Raw genomic sequence first — 14063 nt, forward strand, 5'->3', positions numbered from 1 at the left:
AAGTGACTCAATCGAAGTCCATTAGAACATTTGTGGAAAGTCTTGAAGACTGCAGTTCACAAATGATCCCCAGCCAACCTGAAAGAACGCGAGGTCTTCAGCTAACAAAAATATGCAAAAGCTTGCTGTGCAAAGTTGGGTGACACTTATTCTGACTGACTCATGACTGCTGCTGCTGTAAATGGGGCTTCCACCAAGTAGTGAATGGCAGGGGTGCGATGACTTATGCAAGACTTTTTGGGGGTTTTTAATTCTTAAATTTGGAATATTTCTGTAAAATGTGGAGGAGGTTGTGTAGATCAGTGAAACAAACTCCTACTTTAATGCATTTTGATTTGTATTTTTTAGGCTGCAGAATGTGAAAAACGTACAATATAATTCTAGTGTAGGAGCTCTCCTTGTCCTGTAATGTAGCTTACTTCTAAGTTCTGTAGCTACCCAGACCAGAGTATGCTGACACCGAATTAATACAGGTCTACTGCTTTGCACTGTTAAGTATCCAGTTTCTGTCTGGGCCTTTCACCAGAACTAATTTAGGCCCCTCAGAAATAACGCAGCATCACTGCAAACTCTTGCCTGGAACCCATCTGAATCATTACTGACTGGCTCCGTTCTTTTTAGGGCAGCCCGATCCAGTCCTGGTTTTATTCCACTGCATGCACGGACTCGTGGTCCCGGTTCTGCTTGGGGACATGAGAGCTGCTTGCCCGTGGCACTCAGAAGGGTAAAACCCAGGAATGGGCCCCCAAGCCTGAGCTGAAAAAGAATGAAAGCAGCTGCTCTCCAGCCGTTTTGTTACCTCCTTTCATTCCCGGGCTGTGCATACAGCACGATCCTTTCCACGGCATGCAACTCTGCCTCCAAAAACTTGACTGGCCTCCAAGGACTGGGTCGGTGCCACCGCCAGGATCCCATTAGCTTGGAGAATAAAAAGGAGCGGGGGGGCGGGGGGGGGGGGGGATTTATCTGTGAACGGCGAGCTGTACCTCATCGAAGTCCGCTATGATTTCGTTGAGAAGCCTCAGGCACTCCACGCCCTCGTTGTTCGCCTCCAGCTCGACGTAAAACTCGGAGAAGTTGCTGATGGAGGCAAACATGACGGCCACGCACTCGCAGGACTGATAGTACAGCTCGTCGTTCCGCCGCTCCCGGGCGAGGAAGTGCGCCGCCACGTCCTTGGGCAAGATGTTGTGCAGGAGCCGGCGGTTGTAGGCCTGCAGCTCCTCCATCTCCTCTTTCTCTTCGGTGGCCTGGGGAGGGGGAGAGAAGAGAAGGCAAAGCCGTCAGTGCCGCTGGCCGGGAGACGGATCAGCCCCGGCGCCTCCAAAAGTGGATGCATCGTATATCCTGGAGCTGGAAAAAGCTACAAACAGCTGAAGTGGCATAAAATAGTTCAAGGAATGATTAGCACACGCTGCGCAGGGCCAAGCGCTGCACGGGCACTCCAGGAAAGTACTGTATTTTCAGTCGTGTCAGGGTAGCAGGCTACATTTCTAACAATCAAATCTTTGAGGAGTTATTCTCAGGCTACATTTAAAAATTGCCTCCATCACGCAAGGTAAAGGGGCCTTGGACCCAGAGAGACCCACGAGGAAGGAAGATCCTAATGCCCACTGAGGCAGCACTGGTACTAGAAAGACTGGGGCCTTCGTAGCTCCTTTCCAGGTGCTTATTTTGTCATGCTGGCAATAAAGTGGGGTTTTACTGTTCTTCCCGACTGACTGAGTGGGAGGGGAAAGGTTTCCAAATTTCTAATGGCTCTGCCTAATTGCTAAACAGCCTGCGTCTTGCTGTGCCATTAATTTCCTCTGAGTACCTTCTGTGGCCATCTGGTTTTCTCTTTATTTACTATCAGACAGAGCCTAACTTTCAAAACCGTCCATGGTATTTTTATTTTCATTGCAAACCGCTTGGATGTATTTTTTCCAGGTGGCATATCAAATCTAAACAAATAAAATTAATGAAATTAGCATGCATGCGCAGACGTGCGGCCATTAATCTTAGTATCTTATAAAGCGTGTGGCAGGAGCCGCACGGTTTATAAAATGCCGCATATTTATGCTTTAAAGGTGCATGCGTATGTTTCAGTATGCGTAAATATTTCCAAAGCAAGAAACCGCAAACTTTCGCAAGCATGTGCGCACAGAATTTAGGTGCATAAAAAAGTAACATGGACGTGTAATAACCCTGAGTTACATGCGGAGGCAGCTGCTTTATAAATATGCACTTCTATCATTTTGAAAATACTTGCGTGCGCACTTGGAATGACCAATTCACTGATACCTCCAGCCAGTTCACCCAGTCCTTCACCAGTACACCCTATGCCTCCATCAGTTCACCCAAAAAGTGCAGACAACAGACAAGTTAGGTTCCACTTCCATGAGTCAAGCAGCAGGCGTACAAGTGTACAAATAAATTCGGTAATGAATGCACGTGTATCTCTGAGAAAATATCAGCGCCTGTGTGTACTGCTGAACTCTCCCCGGACCACCCCTAGTGAGTCCATTTTTCCCCCGGTAGAACGTATGCACGACATGGAAAATATGCGCGGATTCTCAATGCTTAGGAAATAGCGTATATGAACACAACCGCTTTGAAAATTCACTCCTCAGCACGATGCCCTTCTGACTCTCTCTCCTCCTCACTGCTGCTCTGTGCTGCCTTCAGTGTCTGCTCTAATACCAGGACGTAATAATCCAGTTTATCTTCCATTAGCGAAAATTTAAAAGCACCCATTCTGGGCAAGAAAAAAACTTGAACAAAGATTAGGCACCTCTAGCCTAGAGAAGAGGAGCGACAGCAGTCCGCACACATGCAAGCGGAGGGGCTATAAACAGGACGGTGAACAGCTGTTCTCCATCGCTACTAGGAAAAGGTGAAATATCCAATGCTTATAAATAAGAGAAAACATAATGGGCTTAAACTGCAGTGAGGAAGGCTTAGAGAGGGAAGGTTTTTAAAGAGCAGATTAGATAAACATCTGTCTGGAAGAGTTTGGGTACAGTGGATTGTGGGGATAGACCGGATGACCCCTTGATGGAGGGGAATGTCATTTCCGTTTGGGTCACGCCATTCTGCTAGTACAACCTGTACTCACTGCGGGTTACAATACAGAGGGAAAACATGACTCAATCATTTATTTAGATCCGGTCTTTCCAAGTTACCTGCTGTCCCTGAATGCATTTCCCTGTCCGCAGAGAACTTACAGTATACATTTGTAAGGTAAAGCGACTTGCCCAGGGTCGGCCTCAGTGGGAGGAGCGGAATTAAACCCTGGTCTCACTAGGCCAGCGCCATCACCAGGTACACAATCATAAAACGGAGCCCTGACGTTCTGTGATTCTGTCTGCATCTGCCACACTACTTTCTTGGATCTGCCTCGCTGCGTTCCTCCTTTCCCACAGTACCTGCAGCTTCCAGAGGAAGTCGAGCCTTGCTGTGGACTCCACTTGCTGTGCGTGCAGATACAGCGCCAGGACAAACAGCGTGATGATGACCGGGGTCACGATCTTCAGTGCCACCCTGGACACATCGTCATTGCTGTCATCAGGGAGGACAAAGGGGGAGGAACAAATGCAGAGTTAAGATCAGCACCGGCTGAAGTTTTGCAGCTTTGCATTTTCACTTCTCTGGATAACCACAAACAAACAATTGTCCCAGGCGGTATCAGGGCCAGCAATTAGGTGAGGGTTCCAGGCATGGGGGAGCTCAGTATTTGGGGGTTTATCAAACCTCTAAAACTTTCTAGGTGTGTCACAAAGTGAACACGATTTCCCTCAGCAAGGTTTCTGAATAGTATGGAATGTCACACTCAGGAGCGGATTTTAAAAGGGTTACGCATGTAATATACGCGCGGAACCCTTTTAAACCCCTCCTGCGTGCGCCAAGCCTATTTTGCATAGGCCCGGCGACGCGCGCAAGCCCCGGGATGCCATATGTCCCAGGGCTTGAAATAAAAGGGGCAGGGCGGCCTGGGGGCGGGACGAGGCCTCCGGCACTTGGCCATCACGCACAACCTACGCCTGTGCGGAGGCAGGCGCAAATAAAAAATAAAGGTGGGGTGGGAATTAGTTAGGGTTGGGGGGGTGGAAGGAAAGTTCCCTCTGAGGCAAGGGAAAGCCATCAGGGCTCCCTTAGGGCTCGGCGCGCGCAAGGTGCACAAGTGTGCACCCCCTTGCGCGCGCATAAAATCGGGCGCAGATACGAAAATCTAGCCCTCAGTGTGCGGCACTCGGCAAAACAGATGAAAAACATCATCGCTTTGTCCAGACATTCACATAGCTGTGAAACCTTCCATGGGGCCGTTTTGCTTGTTTCTGAAGGGGGTTCACGCTGAGCCCCAACATAAAAAACACATTTTCTTTACGCAAGCACTAAAAAAAAAAATGTTTACTCCCAATGCAGGAAGCAAATAATATGCAAAGCCAAAAATAAAATGCAAAAAAAAAAGAATGGAGTCCAGGACCCCTGCATCAGGAACTCCAGGTCCAGGACCAGGCTGGGGCAAAGCAGCATAGATTAACACTAGCCCCAGAAACATGAGTTTACTTCCTTCTCTTCTGATCAGGAGATTTCCAGAATGAAAACAAAACTTGAGCTAAGCCTTTAGGGCATTAATGCACTTCCCTGAACTGGGGAGTACTAGCTAATGCCTTCATTAACCCTGGATCTGCATGGAGGCATGCTAAAGGATTTGCATATTTTTCTGTGCAAAACTCTGTTACGTCAGGAGTAAATCTGTATGCACAAAAGCGCCTGGCGTGGGGGCCTTGGAGTTCTATACCCGACATGATGTCAGTGCACTAAACGTGCCGCCCTGCTCGCAGCCCCACTAACCTGGCTGTCAAAACTTATTGGGGGACAATTTCTAAACTGTTCACGCTGGGACAAAGACCCAGGGGGCTGGGGGTGGGGCTTTTCATCCGAAGGCTTTGCAGATATTTTCAAAGGGGAAGCTCTTGTAAACTTTTCACTTGCACGCTGGCTGCGGGGTCTCTTCCACCAGCTTTTTGTGCCGACAGATTTTCTACAGAAGATGACGTGGCGAGACTTGAAAATACCATCTCTGCGTGTTACTTTTCCATTCCGCCCCCCCCCCCCCCCCCAGCATTGTGGAACATGGATACTTAGCTGTACTGAGGAAGGGTAATTTTCAGAGCCTCGTGTACAGACATTAATTGCTATTTACCCACGCATATCTGCATAGATTTATCTAGGCCAGCAGAGTTCTCTGCAGTGTTCAGTTTTGTGGTCCTCCCGCAGTATGAAATGGAGGTCCCTGCTGTTTGTCTATATAAATATGCAAAGCACCTCACTAATTGGGTTTGGAACACCTGAGTACCCAATTAGTGATGTGTTTTGTATATTTATGTGAATTTCTCACCTCCCTTTTGTTTGTCTGCGTAGGCCAGGGATGAGCAAGCTATGGGGGTGGGGGAGAAGGGGGCACACTGGCTGCCTAGTCGGGGTAAAGAAATGGCTACGTTATTGAGTTTCGGTGCCCTGCAGGCGCTGCAAGCTCAGGAGGGAGGCAGCCGCCAGAACGCAGGGACATCGCTGTGAGTGCACCACAGCTTAGCCATGCGTCTTTTTGGTGGGCCAGGGAGAGGAGCTGCTTCTGGGCAGGACCATAAAATCTCCGGGTGGCGCTTTTTCTATGGGCCGTTTCAGTAAAGTCCGCAGGAGAGCGGGCGTTCGCCTGTGCGTGCGATTCAGTATTTAAATTAGGCCTGGCGGTAGAAACGGGCAATAGGAGGTGCTAGGGACACTAGCGCGTCCCTAGCGCCTCCTTTTTGACAGGAGCGGTGGCTGTCAACGGGTTTGACAGCCGACGCTCAATTTTGCCGGCATCGGTTCTCGAGCCCGCTGACAGCCACGGGCTCGGAAACCGGACGCCGGCAAAATTGAGCGTCCGGTTTTTGACCTGACGGCCGCCAGCCGACTTCAAAATTTTTTTTTTTTTTTTTTTTTTACTTTTTTCACCCTTCGGGACCTCCGACTTAATATCGCCATGATATTAAGTTGGAGGATGCACAGAAAAGCCGTTTTTACTGCTTTTCTGTGCACTTTCCCGTTGCCGGAAGAAATTAGCGCCTACCTTTGGGTCGGCGCTAATTTCTTAGAGTAAAATGTGCGGCTTGGCTGCACATTTTACTTTCTGTATCCCGTGCGCATACCTAATAGCGCCCTCAACATGCATTTGCATGTTGAGGGCGTTATTAGGTTCGGCGGGTTGGATGCGCGTTTTCCTCCCCTTACTGAATAAGGGGTAAGGGAAAACGCGCGTCCAATGGCGGGTTAACAGTGCGCTCCGTCGGCCCGTTAGCTCGGTTTCCTCTTGCTGTTCTTGGTTAACTTCTGGCCCGTGCCACGATGAACCAGGGAAGCAGGGCGTGAGAGAGGACGATTTTCAGCCACAGCCCAGACACCCGAGGTGAAGAAGAGGCTGCAAGGGACCAGGCAGGTGCTCTTGGTGCTTGCTAGGACCCTCCCTTTGGAGGTAGGAGAGCAGTCACGGAGCACAAAGCAGAAGGAGGCGGCAGAGTATGGCAGGGGGAGATAGAGAGAGAGCACTGTAAGAGGGGCGGTGTTACACTGGTCTGCCTAGGGCGCTACAGACCCTTGCACCGGCTCTGTGCACGAGGATTGCAGGCGCCTGTGGTAATGAACGCCTGTTATTGTTTGTTGGGGGGAGGGAACAGAGAAAGTGTTTTAGGTCGCTGAACCGGCTCATCTTGAGAAATCTCAGGGTGAGCAGAACTCAAAAGGTTCTGCTCTGGGTGGTGGGTCCAGGTGGGGGGAGCTGCAGAACCGGACATGGGAACAGCCACCGAGGTGTTACACAACCCAGCAAGAGCCTCAGCCCGGGAGGAGTTTCTGCTGCTGCCAGATCCCTCTCTCCCTCTCACAGCCCTTGCCCGTCGGGGGGAAGACGTGGTGAGGTTGTGGGGAGGAGAATGGGCAAAGGGGCAGCGAGAAAGAGCGAGGAGGTGGGGAAGGCAGAATAAAGTCAAAAAGTTTCAAAACGTTCGACCAATTAAAACATGAACAAATAGAAAAGATAAGCAAACTAAGAAAAACACAAAAATAGAAAAATAAGAGAAATTTGTGAAAATAGTAAAAGCTAAGAAAAAAAAAAAAAGAGTTGGACAGGGTGAGATGGAGTTTTTCTCAGCTGCTAAAAAAAAAATTTGTCTGGCACCTAAGTTTTTTGAAACATTTTCCAGCCTTTACTATGGTGGTGTGTGGCATGAGTGCGCGTGTGCCTGTGTTCATCTGTGTGTGACGTGGTCTGTCTGCCTGTGTCTCTATCTGTCTGGGTACGTTGTGCTATGCCTCTCTCCGTGTCTCTGTTCCTGCCTGGGTGTTGGGTTTCTGTCTCTCTGTGGGATGTCACTGCCTGCATGTGGTGCATCTCTGCCTCTGTGTGTCTGTCTGGGTATCTGTTTCACTCTCTGTTGGTCTAGGTGTGTGGTACCTGCACCTGTCTAGGGACGGGGGCCGTCTGCCTTGTGTGTGAGCTTACTCCTTTCAGCAACTTGGAGAAACCAAATGGGGGGCTTTGAGCCACTGGTGGGCAGTGTGGCTGCCAACCAACTGCATGAACGGAAGGGAGGCTGTGGCTGAAAAGGTTTGCTCACCCCTGCCATACAGGTCTATCCTGTAAAGTGCGTCCACGGTTTCCCCGTCCCTAACCGGCTCTCTATTCACTTTCCGGCCGCGTTAGCCCTTCCTGCGATCCCGAATCCCCTTTAACCTATTCCTACCGCGTCCTAAATTCCCCGGGCAACCCCTTCCGCACGCGGCATGTATACTGCATGCAAACGAGCGAATTAGCTATTCCCTAGCATCCCGTAACCCGCGCCCCGACTATCGCTAGTTTTCCCTGCCGTTTGTCGCGCGTTTAACCTGCTAACTTACCGCCTACCCTGACCCCTGCGGTAGAGGCAGGGGTCAGGGTAGGCGGCAAGCTTTCCCCCAGCCCCCGCTCACCTGCCCCGGCCGCGATCATGGGTGCCGGTCTCCGGGGCAGCCCCAGTCCTCTCCCCTCCTCCCGAAGCGAAAAAACCAAAAGCAAAAAGTAAGTCACTTCACTGTCAGTATCTCTTCTCCCCTCCTCCCGGAGCAGGGCGCGAAAAGCAGCCTTGCTCCGGGAGGAGGGAAGAAGAGACACAGCGGCGAAGCAACTTTTTTTTTTTTGCTTCGCCGCTGTCAGTCTCTTGCTCCGGGAGGGGAAAAGAGACACTGACAGCGGCGAAGCAAAAAAAAAAAAAGTTGCTTCGCCGCTGTGTCTCTTCTTCCCTCCTCCCGGAGCAAGGCTGCTTTTCGCGCCCTGCTCCGGGAGGAGGGGAGAAGAGACACAGCGGCGAAGCAACTTACTTTTGCATCCCCGACCTGACCCGACTTACTTTTGCAGCCGTCCGGCCATCTGAAGAAGATATCGTGGCTCCTGCCTCCCGGAGGAAGATGGCTGCCAGCACGGGGGAAAGCGGCCCCTGTGCATTCAATTGGCTGCTCAAGACGTGACGTCACGACGTTTGGCGTCACGGCATGTGACGTCACGTCTTGAGCAGCCAATTGAATGCACAGGGGCCGCTTTCCCCCGTGCTGGCAGCCATCTTCCTCCGGGAGACAGGAGCCACGATATCTTCTTCAGATGGCCGGACGGCTGCAAAAGTAAGTCGGGTCAGGTCGGGGATGCAAAAGTAAGTTGCTTCGCCGCTGTGTCTCTTCTCCCCTCCTCCCGGAGCAGGGCGCGAAAAGCAGCCTTGCTCTGGGAGGAAGGAAGAAGAGACACTGACAGTGAAGCGACTTACTTTTTGCTTTTGGTTTTTCGCTTCGAAGCAACTTTTTTTTTTTTGCTTCTGGCAGTCCCGACTTCCTGGTATCTGTCATTTCAAATGACATTTGAAATGACAGATACCAGCGTGGCGTGAAGCATTAGGCCCGCGCACCCAGGATACTGTATAGGCGCTCTATCCAGTACAATGGGTTGCGCGGGCCTAAGGCTTCACAGACGCGGTTTACATTTACATAAAATTAGTGTTCAGGATCGAGCGATAGGTGAGCTGCACTGTGCGTGCGGCAACCGCGGGTGCCGCAGGCACTAACGCAGCTCTTCCTACCGCTCGGTACTGGATAGACCTGATAGAGAGGCAACAGAGACTCCCTTTCTGTATGGCGGAAGGGCCACAAAACTGAACGCTGCATAAGACCTCTGGCAGCCATATTTAGAGCGGCTCCCCAAATTACTCTTCAAAAGTAATTGTTATGCTATTTCTGAGACTCATAGTGAACGAAGTGGCTGCATGGCTTACCCAGCACAGTGGAAGAGCAGAACTGAGCTACTAGAAGCTGCTTTCTATAGACACATTTTTACAATATTATACAGAAAGGAATGAAAGCAAGAGAAAGTATTCCATTAAAGTGACAGTGTCTCCTAGTGGCTCGAAGGACATAGTTTCACATTCCAGCTTTTCTTTTTATGATTGACCCTGAACAAAGTAGTGTGGTTTGCAACCACTGTAACGCCATCCGCTTTTATAAAAATAAATAAATACATAAATCGGGACGAAATCAAACATGAAATCTGCTGTCTCTTGAATTTTATTTAGAAGAACTTTACACAGCTTAGAGCAGGGCCTTCCCAAACCTGTCCTGGGGACCCCACAGCCAGTTGGGTTTTCAGGATAGCCGCAATGAATATGCATGAGATACATTTGCATATACTGAGTCTCCATGATATGCATTCTACCTTATGCATATTCTGAAAACCCAACTGGCTGTGGGGTCCCTAAGACAGGTTTGGGAAGGCCCTGGCTTAACGTCAATTAAAGCAGCAGCTCCATCTGGGCTGCTAACAATATCAGCCTGCCCGTTTCTTGGCTTGGCTGCATCTTCTTTTGACTCTTATTCCTAGGTTTCTTTTTTTTTGTGAAACCATGTCAAACATTGCCTAAGAAAGTGCCCTGGTATTTCAAAAAGCTTGCATTTTAAAATATCCCTTGGCCCAGTAAAGTTCTCATGTTTACCTACCAATTTGTGGGTTCTCCTGTGACTGAGTTCATTTTCTCTTGGGCTGAAACAGTTAAACTCCCTTTCTATTTGTCTTTTTGTCCAAGTGTATTTTCTGCTCCTCTTCTCCTATGCACACTTTTTTTTTTTTACAGAATACAAAGCGCATGGTTTTCGTTGTGATTCAATGGTGCATTGTTAGAGTACACCTCCCCCCAGGCCGCCAAACTATCATCCAGTCCTGGGTTTTGCCCCATCGCATGCATGAATTTGTAGTTCTGCTTTCTGTAAGGCTCTATTTCTAGAATTGAATGTGGAAAAGGGCTACTTGATGGCAATTTTAATGTGTAAACTTTCCACTAGGGAGGATGGCGCCTCCTTACTGACCACTTACCAAACTCACCACCAACCAGGTGTCTATCTAAATGTCAAACAACAAAACTCAACACCCACTTCCTATGATTTTAGAAATGGACTACTGATTGATTGATTGATTGATTTATTTATTTATTTATTTATTTAAAGAGTCTTCTATACCGATGTTAGTTGAAACATCACCTCGGTTTCTGATGCCATATTGATGCCATATTGTCACTGCTAAGCCAAAGTCTTGCATGGGATGAGCAAATCAGTTGCAAACATTAAAAACTAATAATAATAATAATAAAAAAAAAAAAAGCAAGTTCACTGGTGTTTTCTTAGCAGTTGAAAACCCCAATAAAACAACAAAACTTCCCCAAGGAGCTGTTTGCAGAAGGTAAAAATGAGAACTTACCAGATCAAGGTGGAGTTGAAGACCTCGCTGAAAAATAAAGCAAACAAAAGATAAATAAGTATGGAGGCTGTTTGTGAAATGCTGCTTCCATTGCAGAACCACTGCAGCGTCAGGCAATCCCACAGGTGATCAGCAGGTGGCGCTGTACTCCTCTGGCTTGGCACATACTTGGGCTTTAGATTTTAGCTGTAAAATTACAGAAGGCTTATGTGACCCTCTCTCTGTCCTTCTTGGAAAACAAAACCTCTTGACTGGTTGAACAAGAGAATATTTAAGGCTTTTGTTTTCATTTATCCGTGTCAATGCTTTCTTGTCAAGCCGATGTAGGAGCCCAAAGCTACACACTTCAAGACAAGAACCATCGGTAAATGAAAGTCTAATACCTCCAGGTTTGGTTTTTTATCATGTGTCTCTAAGACCAGAGTATTTTCAGATATAAAGCCAGGCAGGAATATTAATAGCAAATGTTTTCCTCAATGGACTCCAACTCTACCACCAGGATCACTGTGAGGAAGGCAGGGAGGCCATTATGAGGTTTGTTTTTTGCTCTTTAGATACTCTCAGATTTAAATACGAGACGAGGGTTGAGACTGAGAGATCGGGTAGAAAACCCTAGGTGGGAGTTGGGGCTGGCTTGCATCTTGGGAATTTTATATGCGCATCTTCCAAAAGAGGATGAATCTCAACTGGGCAGACTGGACGGGCCACGTTGGTCTTTATCTGCCATCATTTACTATGTTTCTATGTAAATAACCATTTCTTCTTGCTTTTGAGTATAAATAAGGTTTTTTTTTTGTGTAAAACCCCAGAATGATGCAAAAGGGACTGTACTTATACTGGACCAAGCTACTGTACAAGCAGTGCAACTCAAAGGATGGAGAGAACTTACGATGTCAAAATGCATAGCGGGATTGTATTCCAGGGTGTAAGGGTTTCAGATTCAATGCAAGTTCTCTCCAGGGTGGGGCTGGTTTACAATTTACTATCATATCTACTTTGGGGCTCTGTTTTAGTGTGTTCTGTTGGTTGAATTTTGGTCCAGTTTGTATCCCCACATTTGGTTGAAAACTTATGATGCTCAGGTGTCTATTGAATGCTTTCTGTGGATGCTACACTGTAATTGGTAGCATGACTGGGGCTCTATAAAATAAATTATTTCAGGCTGTACATGTATCTGACCTGGAGTGCACAATATTAGTTGAACAAAATGCAGGCACAATACATCAAGGTGGTGGCCAAACCTTTTTGTGTCATTATGATCACATCTAGGAGATCCTAACGAGTCTTCGTATTTGTCTGATCTAGGATGCTTTGTGCCCACAGTAAGAACATGGCATTGGTGATATTTGCTGGGTACAACATAAAACAGTAATTAAACAGATACTACAAGCTTGATCCACATGAAGCAACATGACCCAGGGTTCTGGCAGGTCACAATAAACTGAAAATGTCCCGAAAGGCACACTTGAATGGCTGCAAAGTTTGGGCTTTAACTGCTCACGTCAGTACAAAAGGATATCCCTAAATAGAAACTTTGGACAATGTGGTGGGTAAGAGGCATGAAGCTCATCCAGTCTGCCCAATTTCAGTCTTGTTAAATTGCCATAGACTCCCATGTTACAGATGCTTGTGTAATTCACAAAGCTGCTGCCATTTCCCATGGTTGTGCATTATAACTTTTAATCTGAAGTACCAGCATCTGGCCTGACTTACCAACCAGTCCACTGCCTCTTCAAACAAGGACTCTGAATACAGAGCTGCAGTTGATTAAATAATGGAAATACCGGGCCAGTCCTATGACTCACTGGCAGCGCTACACAGGAGAGACAGAGACCAGGGAGGCCACAGGAGCAGTATTCATGGCCCTAGCCACTGGCTCAAAAGGTGACACCTGCTGACCAGATGGAGGGTGCTTGTCTATCGGGGTTCCAGAGGGAGCTGAGGTCTTCAGCCCTTGGCCAAGGGCTGTCACTGCACCGCATGGGCTAGGGAGGGGGAAGAAGGTTAGAAAATAGGAGTAAACCCTAGGTAAGCTGTTCATGAAGGCTCATGGATTTTTGTAGCCCAGTGGCAGATGGCTCTGATGGAGCTGGAAGCCCTACAGGGCAAGCAGAAACTGCTGGGTGAAAACTGAAAGTGCCATTGAAAGAGCTGAAACCTTTTCAAAAGAAGAGCTCTAGTCCTAGGTTGGCCAGCTCCGGTCCTCAAGAGCCACAAACAGGCCAGGTTTTCAGGATATCCACAATGAATATGCATGAGAAGGATTTGCATGCACCGCCTCCATTGTATGCTAATCTATCTCATGCATATTCCTTGTGGATATCCCAGGAAACCTGGCCTGTCTGTGGCTCTCGAGGACTGGAGTTGGCCAACCCCTGCTCTAGTCTATCGCTAAACTTTGTTAAAAGAAACCAGCCAAGAAATGAGGTAGGTCAATATTTACAGAGATCCTTTTCTCAAGCCATGCCTTGCAAATGAGGCTGTGAACACAAGAATAGGATCCCTCCCCATGCTTCACTGGAGCATCGCTAAAGAGATCAACAAGACCAGGACAAAGGTGCTAAGCTGCCACCTTCTCTACCTAGCTACTCTGTTGGTCTTCCTCTACAAAGTGGTATTTGTGGTCAAGCTCATCCAGTACTTTCTCTCTACTACTGAATTCCCATGAAGAACATGCAATAGTAGCAGACATCAGGGAAAAGATCTGTGACACAATCTTGTGCTTAGGGTGACACAGTTTGGCAATAAGAATAATTTGTATCACAATTCAGAGAGACAGTCCCTGCTCCTTGGAGCTTACAGTCTAGTCAAGACACACAGCAAAAAAAAAAACAAAAAACCAACAAATAAGAGGCCGAGAGTTAAATTAGTGAGGCCTGGATATGGAAAAACTAAAGTGGGCAATTAATTGAGTAAAGCAATCAGTGGGGAGGACTAGGTCGCCCCCTTAATCTGCACAAGAGAGGCAGGCTTCCTGCATAGGGTGGCTAACTGTATAGGCGTTTGATATACTGCACGGGTAAAAAAGAGAGAGGAGGGTTAAAATGTTCGGAAACGGCCTCATTTTAGCCCTCCAGCTGCTTTCCTGCAGTTTATACAATGCAATGTGCGCTTTTGGCAGGTGCTCCATATTCAACGGGTGCTGGGTATTTTTATTTTGTGTCACTTACATAGACTTCAGTCCATAATTTCACCAGAGGCTGAAAAATATCTAACAAAAGAAATTTGGGCCCCTGGGTTGGTAAAGTTAACAGGCAAAAACAAGGTGTTAAAG

General features: G+C 47.9%; 1 protein-coding gene across 2 annotated transcripts in view; it reads right to left on the reverse strand.

Annotated features, from left to right (window-relative positions):
• The window catches only part of ADCY5 (adenylate cyclase 5), a 472164-nt gene that overhangs the window by 19583 nt on the left and 438518 nt on the right, over nucleotides 1–14063 (reverse strand). For both annotated transcript variants that reach the window (XM_029605225.1, XM_029605224.1), the window contains exons 16-18: nucleotides 10790–10816; nucleotides 3408–3540; nucleotides 987–1250 (exon numbers count right to left, since the gene is read on the reverse strand). In XM_029605225.1, the coding sequence (XP_029461085.1) occupies nucleotides 987–1250; nucleotides 3408–3540; nucleotides 10790–10816 (424 nt within the window). The remainder of the gene's footprint in view (nucleotides 1–986; nucleotides 1251–3407; nucleotides 3541–10789; nucleotides 10817–14063) is intronic.

The sequence above is a fragment of the Rhinatrema bivittatum genome, chromosome 6, assembly GCF_901001135.1.
Source record: "Rhinatrema bivittatum chromosome 6, aRhiBiv1.1, whole genome shotgun sequence".
NCBI classification, from domain to species: Eukaryota; Metazoa; Chordata; class Amphibia; order Gymnophiona; family Rhinatrematidae; genus Rhinatrema; species Rhinatrema bivittatum.